General features: G+C 40.5%; 3 protein-coding genes across 3 annotated transcripts; 2 read left to right on the forward strand and 1 right to left on the reverse strand.

The window, feature by feature from the left end:
- The first annotated feature begins 535 nt into the window (after positions 1 to 535).
- Positions 536 to 5,568, forward strand: LOC120791618 (extracellular calcium-sensing receptor-like). The gene is made up of 9 exons (XM_040130123.1): positions 536 to 735; positions 1,008 to 1,302; positions 1,463 to 1,549; positions 1,822 to 2,091; positions 2,440 to 2,646; positions 2,736 to 2,999; positions 3,405 to 3,632; positions 3,735 to 3,858; positions 4,658 to 5,568. Exons 1-9 carry the CDS (start codon positions 536 to 538, stop codon positions 5,566 to 5,568), a joined length of 2,586 nt encoding a protein of 861 aa, XP_039986057.1.
- Positions 5,569 to 7,665: 2,097 nt separating this feature from the next.
- On the forward strand, positions 7,666 to 11,880 carry LOC120791619 (extracellular calcium-sensing receptor-like). Its single transcript, XM_040130124.1, has 9 exons — positions 7,666 to 7,865; positions 8,138 to 8,432; positions 8,592 to 8,678; positions 8,951 to 9,220; positions 9,569 to 9,775; positions 9,865 to 10,128; positions 10,437 to 10,664; positions 10,768 to 10,891; positions 10,970 to 11,880. Exons 1-9 carry the CDS (start codon positions 7,666 to 7,668, stop codon positions 11,878 to 11,880), a joined length of 2,586 nt encoding a protein of 861 aa, XP_039986058.1.
- Positions 11,881 to 14,734: 2,854 nt separating this feature from the next.
- LOC120791622 (extracellular calcium-sensing receptor) lies at positions 14,735 to 18,731 on the reverse strand. Its single transcript, XM_040130128.1, has 11 exons — positions 18,572 to 18,731; positions 18,244 to 18,335; positions 17,753 to 17,932; positions 17,431 to 17,619; positions 17,095 to 17,294; positions 16,749 to 16,944; positions 16,391 to 16,600; positions 16,156 to 16,279; positions 15,781 to 15,974; positions 15,254 to 15,535; positions 14,735 to 15,157 (listed from the first exon to the last, which is right to left on the reverse strand). Exons 1-11 carry the CDS (start codon positions 18,714 to 18,716, stop codon positions 14,735 to 14,737), a joined length of 2,235 nt encoding a protein of 744 aa, XP_039986062.1. The 5' UTR covers positions 18,717 to 18,731.
- Positions 18,732 to 20,466: the final 1,735 nt, after the last annotated feature.

Consider the following 20,466-nt stretch of genomic DNA (forward strand, 5'->3'; position numbering starts at 1 on the left):
TTATACTTCCTGAAAGAGTATGCGGTCACTATTGATGCAGTAGGTTAAAGAAGTAATCAAAGCTCCTTTACCATGTTGTGCTTCATTGCTGTGTATATCTGTTCAGGTTTTAAACTGTTGAAACAGTCTGTCTAATTTATCTACAACTTAACATACATATCCATAAGTCCACTTAATATGACATGCAAAAAACCTAATAGAGTCATAATGTGACTTTCATGCAATTTTCAGTAGACTTCAATCATTGCAGTTATACACAACTGGAAACATTGCTAACATGGCCTGGGAGAGATGTTATCAAAACAGAATTAACACATTAATTCTGACTCAGTACAAATCAATCTCGAATGAAATGCATTTTAGGCACTGCCCCCACATCTTCTTCTGCCCTGATGGGCAGTGCACAAGATTAAACAATACTGCAAGTCAATAAAAGGAGGTGACATAGCAGTTAAACATCAGGACGGGGCTCAGGAAAGGCGTAAAGCCGAGAAAAGTCATGAGGGCATTTATGAACCCCAACTTGTTCTCGCTCATGTTGTTGTATTCCTACTTTTCCTCTGCTGTGTCCTCCCCTCTCTATTCCTCCTCCTGCCACTTACAGGGACAGTTTCATCTGAATGGGATGCACAAGGCTGGAGATTTGGTTCTAGGCGGGCTGTTTCAAATCCACTTCTTTTCTGCCTATCCTGACCTGTCTTTTACCTTAGAGCCACAACAGCCTACCTGCCATGGGTGAGTCTGTCAGGGAAACAGCAAAGAGCAGAAACTGGGGAAAATCAGTCCCATTAGTAGGATGTATTTCTGAGGATCAGATATCACCGTGAAATAATTACATTGTGTATTTATGCCATTTTAAACATATTGATCTTTTACTATTCTCCTTTTATTTATATTTTACATTCAAGGATTATTATGGTTGTTGGTATTCAACTGTTTTCATAGTTCACAAAATCTGCAGTATCATGTTGTTATTTCAGTAGTAAACACTGTTATTTTTGTGTTAGTTTTGATGTTCTAGGATTCAGACAGGCCATGACCATGGCTTTTGCTATTGATGAGATCAACAGAAACTCCAACCTGCTGCCTAATGTGACTCTGGGATACAGTCTGTATGATAACTGCCTCCAACTAGGAATTGGATTCCGTGCAGCATTGTCATTAGTCAGTGGCCAAGAGGAACAATTTATATTACATGAGACCTGTGTAGGTACCCCTCCAGTCCTAGGGATTGTGGGTGATTCTTCCTCTACACGTTCTATTGCCATCTCCACTGTCTTAGGTTTGTACAGAGTACCCATGGTAAGTTTTTCTGCCTTACCATCTAATCATTCTTTTGGATCATTTTAATTTAATTTCAAATTTAAAGAAGTGGTGAACATGGAGTAATCTCCCTTATAAAGCTGAAAGAGAGAAGTAAATGCTTTGAATGTTTTTAGGATGTACAGTCTTTTTTTTTCAGGTGAGTTATTTTGCCACATGTTCCTGCCTGAGTGACCGGCAAAAGTTTCCATCCTTCTTTAGAACAATCCCAAGTGATGCTTTCCAGGTGAAAATCTATCAGCAAAATGAAAATGCTTAAGATAAAGCAATTGCCATTAAATATTCATCTCCAAGAACATCCTTGTACTGCTAATATATCTATTTTTTTTATCTCACCCGTAACATTATTTGTGTCATTGATAGAGTTGTACAGTGTCAGATAATAACACTGTAAGGAAATATTTAAACATGGTCCATTGTGGAAACTGTTTAGCAGGATTTCCAGTAAAAAGATCCTCTGAGCCTGTGCTCTAATCCATCCACTCTGTATCCACATAGGTGCGTGCTATGATTCAGATACTAAAGCGCTTCAGTTGGACTTGGGCAGGTCTTCTGGTCAGTGATGATGATTATGGACTCCACGCTGCCCGATCCTTCCAGTCTGACCTGGGTTCATCTGATGGAGGTTGTCTGGCCTATGTGGAGGTTTTACCCTGGGGTGACAACCCGGCTGAACTAAGGAGAATTGTGCATGTGATGAAGAAATCCACAGCTCGTGTGGTCATTGTGTTTGCACATGAGAGTCATTTGATTAACCTCATGGAAGAGGTTGGGTTTGAAATACAACTTGATTATAATATAATATAATTAAACAGCTTAATGTTTTATATGTCAAACTGAAAGATTTAATTCAGCTATATTTAGTAAATAATATTCGTAAGCCAAATATTAATTAACTGAATAAGTTGCACATCTTATTTGTTACAGGAGGGTTTGAGTTAGATCACTTACTCAGATCAATTATACTGAATTCCAGTTATGATAGACATCACTTTGCTCATAAAACTGTGTAAAACACAGGACTGCACCTCTGTATGACATCGACTGCAGAAACTAGAAACTACTTTAGTGGCATGGGAGTATGAATTTATATACTTGATACAATGCAATGTACAGGTGGTGAGGCAGAATGTGACAGGCCTGCAGTGGATGGCCAGTGAAGCCTGGACAGCAGCTGCTGTGCTCCAGACCCCCCACCTCATGCCATACCTGGGTGGAACACTGGGCATTGCCATCCGTCGAGGAGAAATACCAGGGCTCAGGGACTTCTTGTTACAAATGCGTCCTGACCTACACCAAAACAACAGCTATGGAACTAACGTGGTGAGAGTTAAACCTTGCAATCTGATCAAGTATTTGCAAGAATAATATAACGGCATTTTTTATAACAAACCGTTTTGAATATATTTCAGGTAAATCAGTTTTGGGAATACACATTTCAGTGTAGATTTAAACCACCTCGAGCAGGTTGGGTGGAGGCTGGAGGAGCTTTATGCACCGGACAGGAAGATCTAAAGAATGTGGAGACTGACTTCTTGGACATTTCAAACCTCAGACCAGAATATAATGTGTACAAGGCTGTGTATGCTCTGGCATATGCCCTCGATGACTTGCTGCAGTGCGAGCCAGGCAGAGGGCACAACTATTGTAATTTGCGAAGATTGGAGCCATGGCAGGTGTGATATCAGTTTGTACTCCACCTGTTCATGTGACTAGTGTTTAGCAGCATTTTGGGTATAGGATTAAATACAAAGCTTTGACATTACTAATTGTATTATGCCTAAGAGATAGCTGAAAGGATTTTCCCTAAAGCTGGGTGATAGTAGTGGATAGCATTATTATGTCAGAGAGAAATATATCTCTTCCATACGTATACAGTATTATCAGTGTTGTGACTTCACGTCAAGGAAATGCTTTACTGGAATTTTTAATGACTTCATATGTCCATAAGTGTAGTATGCAGTTTGATTATTGAATACTAGGTCCTGCTGTGTTCACCATGGTCATTAATAATATATATTTTTTTTTTTTTCATCTATCCTCTTTGGTTTTCCCTATACCCCATATTCTGATTTTCATAGCTTGTGTATTATTTGGAAAAGGTCAACTTCACCACACCATTTGGTGATCAAGTGTCATTTGATGAGAATGGTGATGTCTTACCAATATATGACGTGATGAACTGGCTGTGGCTCCCTGATGGAAGAACTAAAGTTCAGGTTGTGGGTGAGGTTAAGAAGTCGACCTTCAAAGGTGAAGAACTCACAATTGATGAAGACAAAATCTTCTGGAACTTTGAATCCAAAGAGGTTACTTCTGATTTTTCAGACTCCTATCTTGTGGCCCATGGATAACTCATTATATCAGTGTAAAGGAGTGTACAATAACAATATTTATTTTTCTTCCTACAGCCACCCCGGTCAGTGTGCAGTGAGAGCTGTCCTCCAGGTACCCGCGTGGCCAGAAAGAAGGGGGAACCTGAGTGCTGTTTCGACTGCATCCCTTGTTCTGAGGGAGAGATCAGCAATGGGACTGGTGGGTGTTCAGTGGTAAACATTGCAGTTTGGAGATATAGTATATTTATGTACCCAACCCCGTTTCCTAGAAATTATGTTTATACACAACTAAACTGTAACGGCAAATACGTTCTGTAGGAAACATAAACACTGGCTGGATTATGTTCAGGGGCAATGTTTTTATTTCTGTTTTTTTGTTTGTTTTGGTTTGTTCTTTTTAAAGTGAATAAATCAAGAGCTGCATTTATTGATGGTAGTGGATTCGGAAGGAGGTGTTGCAGCTCATGACAGGCATACAAAGCACACGACTGTCACACCAGAGACCGGAGCTGCATCCACTGTCCTGTCTGTGTTTTAGACAACAAAAGCACTTTGGTTAAGGTTGGGGAAAGGTCATGGTTTTGGTTTAATGTTAATAAATTCTTTGTGTCTGAAAACTCTGTGAACTTTTTCTGTATTAAACCAGATCACGATCTTTGCCTAACCGTAACCAAGTGTTGTGAGTGTCTGAACATAACCATAAAACATTTTATAATGCTGTTGTCACTACAAATGGATATTGTACTGCAAGATCAGATATGTTGAAGGTAAACAAATAACATAGTCTGTGAACATTTTAGGGATGTGTTCAGTATCCATCTATTTGCGACTTGTCAAATACTTTAATCAACAACATTTCCTCATTATGATAATAGAAAACAATATGGTCAGCATTACGCTTCTTTCGCAAAGTATTTGCTGTTACAGTTTAGTTGTATATAAACAGAATTTCTAGGAGATAACGTTAATATAGCACAACACTTTCCCTATGTTCATAGACTCCATGGAATGCACCACTTGTCCAGAGGATTTCTGGTCCGGCCCCCAGCGTGACAACTGTGTTCCTAAGAAAACAGAGTTCCTCTCCTACCATGAGCCTCTGGGAATCTGTTTGACAGCCACCTCACTGCTGGGCACATTTATCTGTGCTGCTTTCCTGGGCATCTTCATCTATCATCACCAAACACCTATAGTACGCGCCAACAACTCAGAACTCAGTTTCCAGCTATTGCTGTCACTTAAACTATGCTTCCTGTGTTCACTGTTGTTTATTGGCCGTCCTAGACTGTGGACATGCCAGCTGAGACATGCAGCATTTGGCATCAGCTTTGTGCTTTGTGTCTCTTGCATCCTGGTCAAAACCACGGTGGTTCTGGCTGTGTTCAAGGCCTCCAAGCCAGGAGGTGAAGCCAGTCTGAAGTGGTTTGGTGCTGTGCAGCAGAGAGGGACAGTTCTGGTTCTTACTTGCATTCAGGCAGCAATCTGTACTTGGTGGATATTTTCTGCCTCACCCGCACCTCATAAAAACACCCAGTACCACAAGGACAAGATAGTTTATGAATGTGTAGTCGGGTCCACAGTGGGTTTTACAGTGTTACTGGGCTATATTGGCTTACTGGCTGTCCTTAGCTTCCTGTTAGCATTTCTAGCAAGGAATCTTCCAGACAACTTCAATGAGGCCAAACTCATCACTTTCAGCATGCTGATCTTCTGTGCTGTGTGGGTGGCCTTTATCCCTGCTTATGTCAACTCTCCCGGCAAATATGCAGATGCAGTGGAGGTCTTTGCCATCCTGGCCTCCAGTTTTGGCCTCTTGGTGGCACTGTTTGGACCCAAGTGTTATATAATCCTGCTTAGACCAGAGAGAAACACTAAGAAAGCTATCATGGGTCGGGGCATCGAGTCATAAAAATTGTACTTAATTTCATAAGACAGAATGAATATGTTGATAAAATATGTTAATAGTAATATTAATATTATGTAATTAAGAAAGAAGGGCTGAGGCCAGATAAATGTATTTGAAAATGAAATCTCTCTCTACTTGTATCATATGCGTAAGAATACTTAAACACAGTGAGTTATTCTATTTTTGCATTTCAAATGCTAATACTGCCTTTGTGACTTTTTTGGGTGTAAATTAATCTTACACTTGATTAAACTGTAGTTACTCTCTCTGAATGCATTATGCAGAGTATTTGGTTTCAGCCATCAGTGTTATTTTTGACCATCAGTGTGGAGCAGTTGTGGACTTAGAGTAATACTCACCAGTTTCTTTATTTCCCCCCTAATTCAAAAAGCTCCTCTCAGCTCCTGGGTTTCACAACATCAACAGTAACAAACTCGCGGAGGTATTGTCTTTTAAAAGATGCAGTTATCTATGACTTACAATGTTGCCTGCACTATAAAGGAACTGCAGGCAACACTGATAGACTTATACAGTGTCCAAGTATCGGACCTGAAAGCTGATTGTGAACCTGAAGTGTTTTGAAATTCCACTGACTGTTCTGTTCCAAAACAGACGCCGGCCAATAAGTGAGTTAAAAAGCCCAAAATATTGACATCTACACTTTTACAGTATCTTTGAAAATTATTATTGATCGTAGGCTCTCAGAACATTAGGCCTCCAGACATAATATTGTTGTGTGTCATTTTGTGTGGCAGTAAAGTAAACATACGTGGTGGGAAATACAGTAACACTTGCAACAAAAGTTACACCAAGTCACTATGAGACATTTAGAGCTTTCAATGTTGTCCACAAACGTCTGTGGAGGATATCATAGAAATCTGACTAAATAGGATATATAGGTACTTATCCTCCCCAGTATGTAAATGTATGTTGTATCCTAACACAGTTTCATGTTTTATCAACACCGAAGCAAGAAGACCCTCTAATACTGAATCCTACATTTCCCATAATCCAACCCAGTGGTGTCTTTCATGAGACCCTCCCTGGCTGCTAAACACCCATGTCTTTCAAACATCAACTCCAATTTGTAACACAGGCTTTCTGCTAAAAAAGTTGCTTTTCGCAAAGCACAAAACTGAAATAACCCTGATTGTAATATCAGGGGTAGTTTGTCAGACTTTTGAATCCAGCTCCACAGAAAAGACATTACACAGCTTCTTTCACTGGCTGAGTACTACATTCTGTAATAAGTAATTGAGTGTGCCTTTAATGTAAAGAAGCTGAAAGGAAATGCTAGGAAATGAGAGATGGGGGACAGCAAGGTCTGATGGGGTAACCTGTCTTGCACACGTTTCTGCAGAGATGATCATATCTGATATCTGCCAAGTTACCATAGGTACCAGCAGGATACAATAACCCTCTATCACACACAGTGCAGTGAAAAATAGATCACCAGATGTCTTAGTGTGCTGCTGCTACCATCTAGTGGACATTTTACTTGATTCTATTATTGTGCAATAGTGAATCCCAAATACTCAGAGCTGATTTTTGCATTTGGTGAGTATGGCTTGGTACACTTATCATACACACGAATTTGGGATTATACTCAGTACAAAATGACTCTTCTGATACATGTATATATCTGTTCAGGTTTTAAACTGTTGAGTGATTTGTAAGAAATCTTGAAACAGTCTGTCTAATTTATCTACAACTTAACATACATATCCATAAGTCCACTTAATATGACATGCAAAAAACCTAATAGAGTCATAATGTGACTGTCATGCAATTTTCAGTAGACTTTAATCATTGCAGTTATACACAACTGGAAACATTGCCAACATGGCCTGGGAGAGATGTTATCAAAACAGAATTAACACATTAATTCTGACTCAGTACAAATCAATCTCGAATGAAATGCATTTTAGGCACTGCCCCCACATCTTCTTCTGCCCTGATGGGCAGTGCACAAGATTAAACAATACTGCAAGTCAATAAAAGGAGGTGACATAGCAGTTAAACATCAGGACGGGGCTCAGGAAAGGCGTAAAGCAGAGAAAAGTCATGAGGGCATTTATGAAGCCCAACTTTTTCTCGCTCATGTTGTTGTATTCCTACTTTTCCTCTGCTGTGTCCTCCCCTCTCTATTCCTCCTCCTGCCACTTACAGGGACAGTTTCATCTGAATGGGATGCACAAGGCTGGAGATTTGGTTCTAGGTGGGCTGTTTGAAGTCCATTTCTTTTCTGCCTATCCTGACCTGTCTTTTACCTCAGAGCCACAACAGCCTACCTGCCATGGGTGAGTCTGTCAGGGAAACAGCAAAGAGCAGAAACTGGGGAAAATCAGTCCCATTAGTAGGATGTATTTCTGAGGATCAGATATCACCGTGAAATAATTACATTGTGTATTTATGCCATTTTAAACATATTGATCTTTTACTATTCTCCTTTTATTTATATTTTACATTCAAGGATTATTATGGTTGTTGGTATTCAACTGTTTTCATAGTTCACAAAATCTGCAGTATCATGTTGTTATTTCAGTAGTAAACACTGTTATTTTTGTGTTAGTTTTGATGTTCTAGGATTCAGACAGGCCATGACCATGGCTTTTGCTATTGATGAGATCAACAGAAACTCCAACCTGCTCCCTAATGTGACTCTGGGATACAGTCTGTATGATAACTGCCTCCAACTAGGAATTGGATTCCGTGCAGCATTGTCATTAGTCAGTGGCCAAGAGGAACAAGTTATATTACATGAGACCTGTGTAGGTACCCCTCCAGTCCTAGGGATTGTGGGTGATGCTTCCTCTACACGTTCTATTGCCATCTCCACTGTCTTAGGTTTGTACAGAGTACCCATGGTAAGTTTTTCTGCCTTACCATCTAATTATTTTTTGGATCATTTTAATTTAATTTCAAATTTAAAGAAGTGGTGAACATGGAGTAATCTCCCTTATAAAGCTGAAAGAGAGAAGTAAATGCTTTGAATGTTTTTAGGATGTACAGTCTTTTTTTTTCAGGTGAGTTATTTTGCCACATGTTCCTGCCTGAGTGACCGGCAAAAGTTTCCATCCTTCTTTAGAACGATCCCAAGTGATGCTTTCCAGGTGAAAATCTATCAGCAAAATGAAAATGCTTAAGATAAAGCAATTGCCATTAAAAATTCATCACCAAGAACATCCTTGTACTGCTAATATATCTATTTTTTTTATCTCACCCGTAACATTATTTGTGTCATTGATAGAGTTGTACAGTGTCAGATAATAACACTGTAAGGAAATATTTAAACATGGTCCATTGTGGAAACTGTTTAGCAGGATTTCCAGTAAAAAGATCCTCTGAGCCTGTTCTCTAATCCATCCACTCTGTATCCACATAGGTGCGTGCTATGATTCAGATACTAAAGCGCTTCAGTTGGACTTGGGCAGGTCTTCTGGTCAGTGATGATGATTATGGACTCCACGCTGCCCGATCCTTCCAGTCTGACCTGGGTTCATCTGATGGAGGTTGTCTGGCCTATGTGGAGGTTTTACCCTGGGGTGACAACCCGGCTGAACTAAGGAGAATTGTGCATGTGATGAAGAAATCCACAGCTCGTGTGGTCATTGTGTTCGCACATGAGAATCACTTGATTAACCTCATGGAAGAGGTTGGGTTTGAAATACAACTTGATTATAATATAATATAATTAAACAGATTAATGTTTTATATGTCAAACTGAAAGATTTAATTCAGCTATATTTAGTAAATAATATTCGTAAGCCAAATATTAATTAACTGAATAAGTTGCACATCTTATTTGTTACAGGAGGGTTTGAGTTAGATCACTTACTCAGATCAATTATACTGAATTCCAGTTATGATAGGCATCACTTTGCTCATAAAACTGTGTAAAACACAGGACTGCACCTCTGTATGACATCGACTGCAGAAACTAGAAACTACTTTAGTGGCATGGGAGTATGAATTTATATACTTGATACAATGCAATGTACAGGTGGTGAGGCAGAATGTGACAGGCCTGCAGTGGATGGCCAGTGAAGCCTGGACAGCAGCTGCTGTGCTCCAGACCCCCCACCTCATGCCGTACCTGGGTGGAACACTGGGCATTGCCATCCGTCGAGGAGAAATACCAGGGCTCAGGGACTTCTTGTTACAAATGCGTCCTGACCTACACCAAAACAACAGCTATGGAACTAACGTGGTGAGAGTTAAACCTTGCAATCTGATCAAGTATTTGCAAGAATAATATAACGGCATTGTTTATAACACACCGTTTTGAATATATTTCAGGTAAATCAGTTTTGGGAATACACATTTCAGTGTAGATTTAAACCACCTCGAGCAGGTTGGGTGGAGGCTGGAGGAGCTTTATGCACCGGACAGGAAGATCTAAAGAATGTGGAGACTGACTTCTTGGACATTTCAAACCTCAGGCCAGAATATAATGTGTACAAGGCTGTGTATGCTCTGGCATATGCCCTCGATGACTTGCTGCAGTGCGAGCCAGGCAGAGGGCACAACTATTGTAATTTGCGAAGATTGGAGCCATGGCAGGTGTGATATCAGTTTGTACTCCACCTGTTTATATGACCAAATCATGTATTTTATTATTTCTTGTGGAGTAGCATTTAGTGTGTAGTATTACTGGTAAGTACCAAGATATGAGATTATCAATTGTAAATGCTAGATAGATAGCTGAAAGGATTTTCCCTAGTACTGAGTGATAGAAGAAGATAGAATTATCAGGTCAGAGAGAACGATCTCTCGTCACTAGGCATAGGGTATTATAGGTAATGTGACATTATTTTAAAGGAAATGCTTTGTTGGTATTTTTCCTATACCCCTTATTCTGATTTTCATAGCTTGTGTATTACTTGGAAAAGGTCAACTTCACCACACCATTTGGTGATCAAGTGTCATTTGATGAGAATGGTGATGTCTTACCAATCTATGATATCATGAACTGGCTGTGGCTCCCTGATGGAAGAACTAAAGTTCAGGTTGTGGGGGAGGTTAAGAAGTCGACCTTCAAAGGTGAAGAACTCACAATTGATGAAGACAAAATCTTCTGGAACTTTGAAACCAAAGAGGTTACTTCTGATTTTTCAGACTCCTATCTTGTGGCCCATGGATAACTCATTATATCAGTGTAAAGGAGTGTACAATAACAATATTTATTTTTTCTTCCTACAGCCACCCCGGTCAGTGTGCAGTGAGAGCTGTCCTCCGGGTACCCGCATGGCCAGAAAGAAGGGGCAACCCGAGTGCTGTTTTGACTGCATCCCTTGTTCTGAGGGAGAGATCAGCAATGGGACTGGTGAGTGTTCTTTTTTACATATTGCAGTTTGTAGATATAGTGTAAACGTGTATCTCAACACTTTCCCTATTTTCATAGACTCCATGGAATGCACCAGTTGTCCAGAAGATTTCTGGTCCAGTCCACAGCGTGACCACTGTGTTCCTAAGAAAACAGAGTTCCTCTCCTACCATGAGCCTCTGGGAATCTGTTTGACAGCCACCTCGCTGCTGGGCACATTTATCTGTACAATTGTCCTGGGAATCTTCATCTATCATCACCAAACACCTATAGTACGCGCCAACAATTCAGAACTCAGTTTCCTGCTCTTGGTGTCACTTAAACTATGTTTCCTGTGTTCACTGTTGTTTATTGGCCGTCCCAGACTGTGGACATGCCAGCTGAGACATGCAGCGTTTGGCATCAGCTTTGTGCTTTGTGTCACATGCATCCTGGTAAAAACCATGGTGGTTCTGGCTGTGTTCAAGGCCTCCAAGCCAGGATGTGAAGCCAGTCTGAAGTGGTTCGGTGCTGTGCAGCAGAGAGGGACAGTTCTGGTTCTTACTTCTGTTCAAACTACAATCTGCACTGCCTGGCTTGTTTCATCCTCACCAGCACCTCATAAAAACACCCAATACGACAAGGACAAGATAGTTTATGAATGTGTAGTCGGGTCCACAGTGGGTTTTACAGTGTTACTGGGCTATATTGGCTTACTGGCAATCCTTAGCTTCCTGTTAGCATTTCTAGCAAGGAATCTTCCAGACAACTTCAATGAGGCCAAACTCATCACTTTCAGCATGCTGATCTTCTGTGCTGTGTGGGTGGCCTTCGTCCCAGCTTATATCAGCTCACCAGGCAAATATGCAGATGCAGTGGAGGTATTTGCCATCCTGGCCTCCAGTTTTGGCCTCTTGGTGGCACTGTTTGGACCCAAGTGTTATATAATCCTGCTTAGACCAGAGAGAAACACAAAGAAAGCTATCATGGGTCGGGGTATGGAGTCATAAAAACTGTACTTGATTTCTTAAAAAATCTTTACAATACAAAACTACAGGAAAAAATAGGAAAAATTAGTTGATTTTGATTCTGATAATAGTAATAGCAATTTTAAGTGATTAAGAAAGAAGGGATTATGGCAAAGAAATGTCTTTGAATAGGAAATCTTTTTCCCCTTGGATCATATGTGTAAGAATACTTAAACACAGTGAGTGATTACATTTTTTTCCAGGATGCAGTTAAATTACAAGGTACTGGCACCACAAATGCTATTATTGCCTTCATGACTTTCTCTGAATACATTGTACTTCACAATCGTCCATTTCAACACATAAAAGAGACATACTTGGAAATAAACAGTGAATGAATATTCCTTAGTTTCCATGGATATGGCCAATTTGTTCTTAAATAACTCATTGATTGCATCTTTTTTTCTGAAAATTAGCACAGCAGGTGGATGAAATCATTGTACTGGGAGAGGTTGCAGTGTTCTGGGTGACATTATTTTTTTAACCTAAAATATTGTGGCTGGAATGTGTTTTATTGCACTGTGTCACCTAGAAAAGTTTTTTTTATTCAAAACAGTACCAGATTTGCACTGAAGGCTCTCAACTCATGCAATCAACTCTTGAATGTATACAGTCTTCATGTGTTATTTGTGATTGGTCACACTATGCATTCAATGTGATGACTTAAAGAAATAAACTGTGATTTTAATAAGCCTAAATTATGAACCTGGTGCTTACCTGAGACTGCTACTTGGGAATGCAAAACACAAACAAATGAAAAAAAAACATTTTTTCAATTTGACATTACATGGGCAGCATAATGAAATACGAAAATCAAACCAAATATTAAAACCTGCTACAAAAACAGAAAACAAAACCAAATACAGAAACTTGAGGTAACTTATTCCATGATATCTGCACTCAGATATCATGAGTGAAGCATCTCACAGTGAGGAACACTCTTTCAGCGTTATCCTCAGAAGCCTCTGCTATTATTCCAGGCTGGCAGTCATAATGCTCAGGTCAGGGTGGAACCACACACCTCCCCTCTAAAAGGGGCTGATGCAGCTACATTCGTCATTCAAAATAAACCCACCTCATCCTTGCATACAGCAAGGATTGTGTTCTGGTGAGACACCTCACTTATGTTATTAGAGAACAGGGGTTAAGGAATAAGTAATCTCAAATTCTCTTTCGAATATTAACTTCTGTGTCTCAGTATGGGAATATACAGACTCTCAGGACAGTGTACATCAGGGATGGGGCAGAAACATCTTATCTCTAAACCTTGCGAGGGTTAAAGGTGAAGTCCAGCTTGCTGCAGCACATATTTGTTCAATAATCACACTCCTTTACAGGGCCCAAGTTGTTGCCATTCTTCTGATGGAAGGTGCAAGGAACCCAGCTGGGGGTTGCAGTCCTCTGCTGGTGTTGGCCATATCAGTTGCCAGTGGGAGAGTTGTTGCTTATTGATGGGCTCACCAGTATGCAGCTACTGGCAAACCCGTCAGTAAGCCCATGGCACAAACAACTGAGCCTTCATGAAACATTAGACAAGGAGGTGCTGGCTGAATGGACAGTCTGCAGAACCCATTCGAACGGCTGAAATAGCCACCAAGTAGTCCTTAGTGGTGGGACAGGCCTTGTCCCTTTACAGCTGCTTCTGAACAAAAGAGAGAACCACTGTCACAGGGCACTGGAATGAAACAGATTTTTCACTCTTGCCCATGACTTACCTTCATATAAAAATCTTGTGAGTAGGGCCCAGGCTCTCTGAAGTGGTCCAAGCAGTTGCAATAAATTGAAGTGATGGCCCTATAGGGAAAAGCCACTGTGTTTAAATTTGACCAATCACGGGCCAATCCCATGAGTGAAGACACACCGACCTTGGAAACTAGGTCGCTGTGCAGTGGCTCCAAAGAAGTTGGACAATCTCTGCTAACCAAGGGTTCCTCTCCCACGTAGGAGAAATAAGTATCAAGGTCAAGCCCCACTCCCTCACTCTTGTCAGTTTGGAGGAAATTATAGGCCAGTGGTGGAGTACATCATGCAGAACCTGCAACAACTCATGTGCTAGACCATTAATTTCCAGTTTTGTATCCTGGTCCCTCTGGGAAAAATACTGTAGGCACTGAGCACTGGGTGGGCAAAGCAAGCCCACATTTGAGGATGGAGAGTCCGGTCCTCATATTTGGGTCTGCCCCCGAATAACAGATCTGCCCTTGCAGCACTTCTGTATTTGCTTGTGTTTTCTGCGTTTACAGCATGTGTCTGTATTTTATTGCGTTTTCTCTATTTGCATGTGTTTTCTTTTGTCGCAGTCCAATGAGATCTCATGGCCACTGTACTGAATAGTATTTGTCTTCCTGATATTGATCCCAGTCACTTCCCAGCAATATAAGCAGGAATCAGGCACAGATACAGATATTTTTCACTGATAAAAACCTTTAATGCACATCCATGGTATAATCTGTGATCTGAATGTTAACAGAACCTGGTACAAAAAATATTTAGCACAAAACAAGAGGCTGCTTTCACCCTGTGGTTTCTTAATAGCTGATTGGTCTTTTAACAGTGACTACAACACAGAAAATGATTTAATATGAAAAACTTTTAAATCTCTCAAAAGTTTAATAGCTTCACTAATTTTACATAGGGTAGGTAATAGGCAATGTACAGTAGATACTCTATTAGCAACAGTTTTCACAGTGTTTTATATGATATTTCATATTTTTGGAAACTCAAAACTATAATGTACAAGAAGAAAGGAAAACCAAGACAACCTAAACAATGCCTGTATATTGAATATTGGCCCTATTTGATGAGCTAAAATACATACATTGTTAATTTATCTATGCTATCTCGCCATCAGGTGTTTCTTAGTGTTTTTCTCAGGCCTCAAAAGAATAATGAAACATTTTGGAGCAAAAATGCAGAGCAGTAAGCCATAGCTAGAGGTGAGAATTGCAAAAATTTCCACAGCAACAACATACTTCCCAGGAGAGCTAACGTAAGCAGGTACAAAGGCCACCCAGACAGCACAGAAGATCAGCATGCTGAAAGTGATGAGTTTGGCCTCATTGAAGTTGTCAGGGAGTTTCCGAGCAAGAAAGGCCAGTATGAGACAGGTGCACGCCAGCAGGCCAATGTAACCCAGAACCAGAGAGAAGCCCACCAAAGAGGCCATGGCACACTTCAGGGTGACCTTTGACCCTTGGAACCCCAGATCATGATGAGGAACAGGGGGACTGAGGGACAGCCATATGGCACAGATGATAACCTTGGTAAAAATAAAATGTAATTAAATTATTGTATTAAGTATAGTATATCAAAATTAATGTAAATATTTAAAAAATGAAAAGCACATATGTAATACCTGTATACAAGTAAGAAGACAGATACTTCCCCTCTGTTGGCCTGGACCAAACCACCTAATCAAGGCTTCAGCACCAGGCCGAGTTGAGCGAAACGCTGCAAGAACCACTATGGTTTTGACTTGAAGGCATGAAACACAAAGTACAAAGCTGATCCCAAAAGCTGCCTGTTGGAACTGACAAGACCAGACTGATGGACGACCAATGAACACCAGTGAGCACAGGAAGCAGAGCTTCAGAGACAGAAGAAGCAGAAAGCTCAGTTCTGAGTTGTTGGCCCGTACCTACAAACGAAAATGTATATTCATTTAAAAAAGACAAACACATTACAAGGCAAACAGGAAATAATTAATTGATTAACCTAATATTTTATTCACTGCTGTAGTAGTTTGTTTTACAGTACCTTGTAGAAAAAGTGCCATAGGGGATCAAATGAAACACCCCTAACTGTAAACAGCTGCAACTGCTCACCAGTAAGGATTTGTTGAAAATCTACAGTAGTTTTGTTTACATTACTCTGGGTTCTCACCACAGGTGTTTGACGGTAGCAAAGAAAAACCACAAATACAGCTGTTGTCACCGTGGCACCAGACACAGCTGCTGCAGCCAGGGTAATGCCCAAGGTTTCGTTAAAGGAAAGGAAGTCCAGCTGGCGAGGGATGCAGGCAGTTCGATTAGCATTGGACCAAAACTCTAATGGACAACGCTCACAGTAGGGAGAACCTGGGAGAGGAAAGAGGGTAGATGGGGAAAAGAGGGGAGGGGAAAGGAGAGTAAAACATAAAGGGGAAAAGAGCAGATGAGCTCAAAGCGGACAGATTAGGATGAGGTTAGGGTGAGTGCACTTTGGGAGGTAGGAGGCATTCCAAGAGGTTTCTGATGTTTTACATTGTAATTTCCTGACCAGTTTTATTGCTTATCTCCCCTTCAGCACATGGGATACAGTCAAAGCAGCAGACAGGTTCCCCTTTCCTGGTTGCCATCCAGGTCCCTGGGGGGCAACTCTCACTGCATACTGAAACAGGCACCTAAAAATAAGCCAACCCATATTCTCAACGACAAACTAAATGTATTCTGACTAACAAAAAAAATTTTCAATGAACATACATTTTGTTTAGTATTATTTCCCTGTTTAATACCTGATTGGATCCTGTGCTCCACTGAATAGCTGATTCGTTAAGGTGGAGGTCAAACCCATCCACACGACCAATCAAAACAAGTTTTAATGGCCCCTCAGGAGTCTCCTGCCAGTTGACAAGGTCGTACTTTGCTGGAATATCGGCTCCTTGGAAATGAAACATTTCCCCTTGTGGTGTGGTGATGTTCACTTTTTTCAAGTGCTGCAATAGCTGAAAGCAACAAATTAAATCAACAAACTGTTGAACATTCAAAAGAAAAAACTGAATACAAAGAATGAACGTACAACATTCAGTTTAACAAAACTTCAAGAACTATTAATCTTGTGGATAAGATAAAAACAGTGATAATCATGTTCACCTCTATGGGCTTGATGTGAGACGGTGAAGAACAGGTGAGGCTGTTGTTTCCAGGAGGGCTGTCTCTGTTTGGGCAGGACAGAAGGCTGTGAAGGGCATGGGCTGCAGCATAAACAGCAAGGTAGACATTATATGCCACCCTTAGCTGGGAGGTGTCAGTAAAGGGATGCTGCAGTCCCTCCAGGGTTTCTGTGCCACTGCAGGGGGGTAGAGAAGCTTTCTGAAGTGACTCCTTGGCAAGAGATGAAGTAGAAACATTTGACGGATGGCTAGACCTTTGTGTAGGGGTCACAGATTTGAGGGATGAAGAGGAATTTGAAAAGAGAGGTGTGGCCCCAGGAATGCACACAAACTCAGCTCCCCAGAATTCCCTTAAAAATTCATCACCAGGACGATGTATTGGGTGCAAACTTCTGAGATAATTTCCAAATCCAGGTATAGCTGAGCTTCTAATGGCCACGCCAAGAACACCACTTGCCACTTTACTTGTGAGAAGATTATTACTGGTACTCCAGGCCTCACTGGCCAGAAACTGTCTGTCAGTTACCTAGTGATAGCAATAAGACAAAATCATTATCAAGGTACAATGATTTTTAAAAAGCCATAATGTTTAGAAAATAAAATGTTTCAGTTCTGTGTTGCATTTACTATATTCAATATACAGTTTTATTTCAGTTTCTCACATTTATTTTCTCTAGTTGCAGAAACAGTTCTCTCACATCTGTGTACCAGGTAAAGATCAGAATCACCCTTGCAGTTGAGGCCTGAATTGCGAGTGCTGCTCGTCTGGCATCGCTTACAATTTTTTCCCTTTGGAGAGTCTCTACAAATGCCAGACACACCCCTGCCCCCTGAGTCTCCTCCTGAAAAATCTGACTTATACAGTTGAAAGGAAGAAAAAGATTAGATGAATAAAAAGTATTTAAATATTGTATTTATGTAGATTTCTTGTCTAGATGCCATAACAGTTCTCGCACAACAGACATAAAAACAAATGGAAAACACCTTTATCGCCATTAGGCCATAATTATTGTTTGCTACCACTGCTCCGATCCATGTCCAGTTGAAGTGTATAGCAAGCTGGGCAATGGCAAGGACTTGGTAAATATCACTGGGAATGGTCCGGAAGAAATTAGGATATCGGAGCCTGTCGCTCAGACAGGTGCAGCTCGCTTGGTAGCTAATCTAAAAAAGACAAAAAAGTTACATCTTCAGTTATTTTGAGGCAATTCATTGAAATGTACCAACTTTTCTTAAAAGTAAGTGGAAGTGCTCAAATTTATTCACATCCAGACTTTTTGTCTTCATCCCTAAAAGTTGTCAGAGGAAGGAGGAAACTTTTCAATGCAGATTTAGCATGAAACTAGGTCCTCTCCCACAGAGCAAAACACAAACAACGCTTTGGGTTAAAGATAGTGATGTAAAATGACACCACCGCCCTGAAAGAAAAAAAAGCTGCAGTACAGTGTTTATGCTGTATTCAAAACAAAACTCACTAAAGGTACAGAGAGTTGCTCCAGGGTTCTGGAGAGTATCTGGGCGGCTACAGATGAAGCTCCACCGATGATCAGGGGAACAGGGTGATCATCTGATGCAGCGTTAGAAGATATGAAATTAAATTAAGGGTTTGTTACATAAAAAATAATGTTTACACAAGCAAAAAGATGTTACATTCTCTTTTAAGCACAGCTTTTCATTCGTTTTGCTGTCATCATTTCATCTGTTTATGCTAAGGAAAGGGTATGATAGAGACACATAACAAGCTACCTCTCCTGTCTTCTGTCTGAGTTATGTCAGAATAATCTGGAGGCTCTGTTGAATTACAGCTGGTCCGGTCTCCTCCTACTAGTGACAATGCTGCCTGGAGAGCCCATGGAGGTCGGCCGCAACTATCAAAAATATGGTAGCCCAGCTTCACACCTGGTAAAAGCGTTGTATTGTGATTGATTTCCTCCACTGCAAACACCATAGCATATATGTACTGCAATTGAACATGATCAAACCTGAGACCACAAGAGAGAAAGAATGAGACAAATATCAGTCAAAATTTTGATTGATTCTGTAAAGCTACCAGTACTAATTTAGATTTAGACAGAAGATGCAAAGACACAAATTATTCTTATATAAGCACAGTAAATAGCACCATTCAGAGTTTTACCCGGTACAAGGTTTGTAGTGCCGCAGCTGAGCGAAGTCATGTTCTGTAGCCGGAGGTTTGTTATTAATTATGAAGAGCCCACCGATAACTACATCTCCATCCTGGAACAGACCCTGGCTACTCGGTGTCCCCCACCGAGAACAAGTAACTGCCTGGACACCCTGCAGTCCCACCCTGGGCCCCAGCTGTCTGCCCACAATCCCCACAAGGAGCAGGGATGGGGCTGAGCAGGGCCACAGAGTTATAAGCCAAGAGAACCAAGACATAGATGCAGCTGTTCTTGATACGTAAAATATGTACTGTATACTCAGTCGGCTAGCTCTTTTCTCACTGGGAAGAATTTCAGTATCTATAAACAGTTCCTGGAATGAGTAAAATCAGATAAAATCCATTCCAATACATAAGGAAAAGCATATTATTTTGGCACTAATACATCCACCTGTAGAGCAAAACAACAAGTTAAACAGTTAAAAATGAATATTTTCATGCACTTGATATAACCTACATTGGGATCTCACAAAGTATCTAAACTGAGACATACCCCCCTCCTCCTCTGAACAGTTGAACTGTTGATGTGGCTATTTATAATAGATGTAAAGCACTTTTGAAAGCAGGTAAACACAATGGCATGTGTACACAAGCCCAAATTACTCCTCTCAAGAGTGACAGTGAATCAGCAACCATATAATTGCAAATCATTAGCTTTTCTGTAGGTAGGAGGTGGAAGTTGAAGGCGTGTGCAGGTCCAAGCCACTGTATTCTTTTTTTTTCTTTTCTAAATGGAGTTATTATTTAGTACTAGTATTAGTATTTTTTCTTACATGCATGATCAAACATAAGCTACTTGATATTTGGTTCAAATGGGCCTGTCTGATGTATAACAGTTCCTGCTTACCTGTTTTAATTTAACTTTATGAGTATGAATGACTGTTATCATTAAATGACATTCAGTTAAAAAATATACTGTCAGTGCAGAGTTGTTACTGCCAGTTGTTACCGTCAAGATCTCTGTTAAGACATTAGCCAAGTGGAACAGGATTTGTATCCTAAGATGCAAATTATCAGCTTCAGACCATTGCCTTGTTAACAAGGCTGTTGTTACAGGGGAACACACTAAGGTTATCTGTTCTCTCCAGTTTTAACATATCACCATGAGAACCACTGGCACAAGCTTTTATACAAAATCCAGATATCTCCCCCATTGCTAATAAAAACAAAAATCATTTAATTTCTTCATATGCTACAATACTTCAAACGCGCTCACTCTGATTTTAACCTGATCTTCTCAAAAATGGAGGCATTACTCCAATAAAAAAGATTCCTACAGGTTGTTTGTGCAAGCAGCTTATTACGACCCATAGTTACCTCCACCAAGGAGGTTATGTTTTCACCCGTGTCTGTATGTTGGTTTGTTTGTTTGTCAACGGGATTACGCAAAAAGTACTGAACCGATTTGCACCAAACTTGGTGGAGGGATGGGGCATTGGCCAAGGAAGAACACGTTAAATTTTGGTGCAGATCTGGTTAACATTGCCAGATAGAGCATTTTTTTCGACATTTT

Source organism: Xiphias gladius, chromosome 7, assembly GCF_016859285.1.
Source record: "Xiphias gladius isolate SHS-SW01 ecotype Sanya breed wild chromosome 7, ASM1685928v1, whole genome shotgun sequence".
NCBI classification, from domain to species: Eukaryota; Metazoa; Chordata; class Actinopteri; order Istiophoriformes; family Xiphiidae; genus Xiphias; species Xiphias gladius.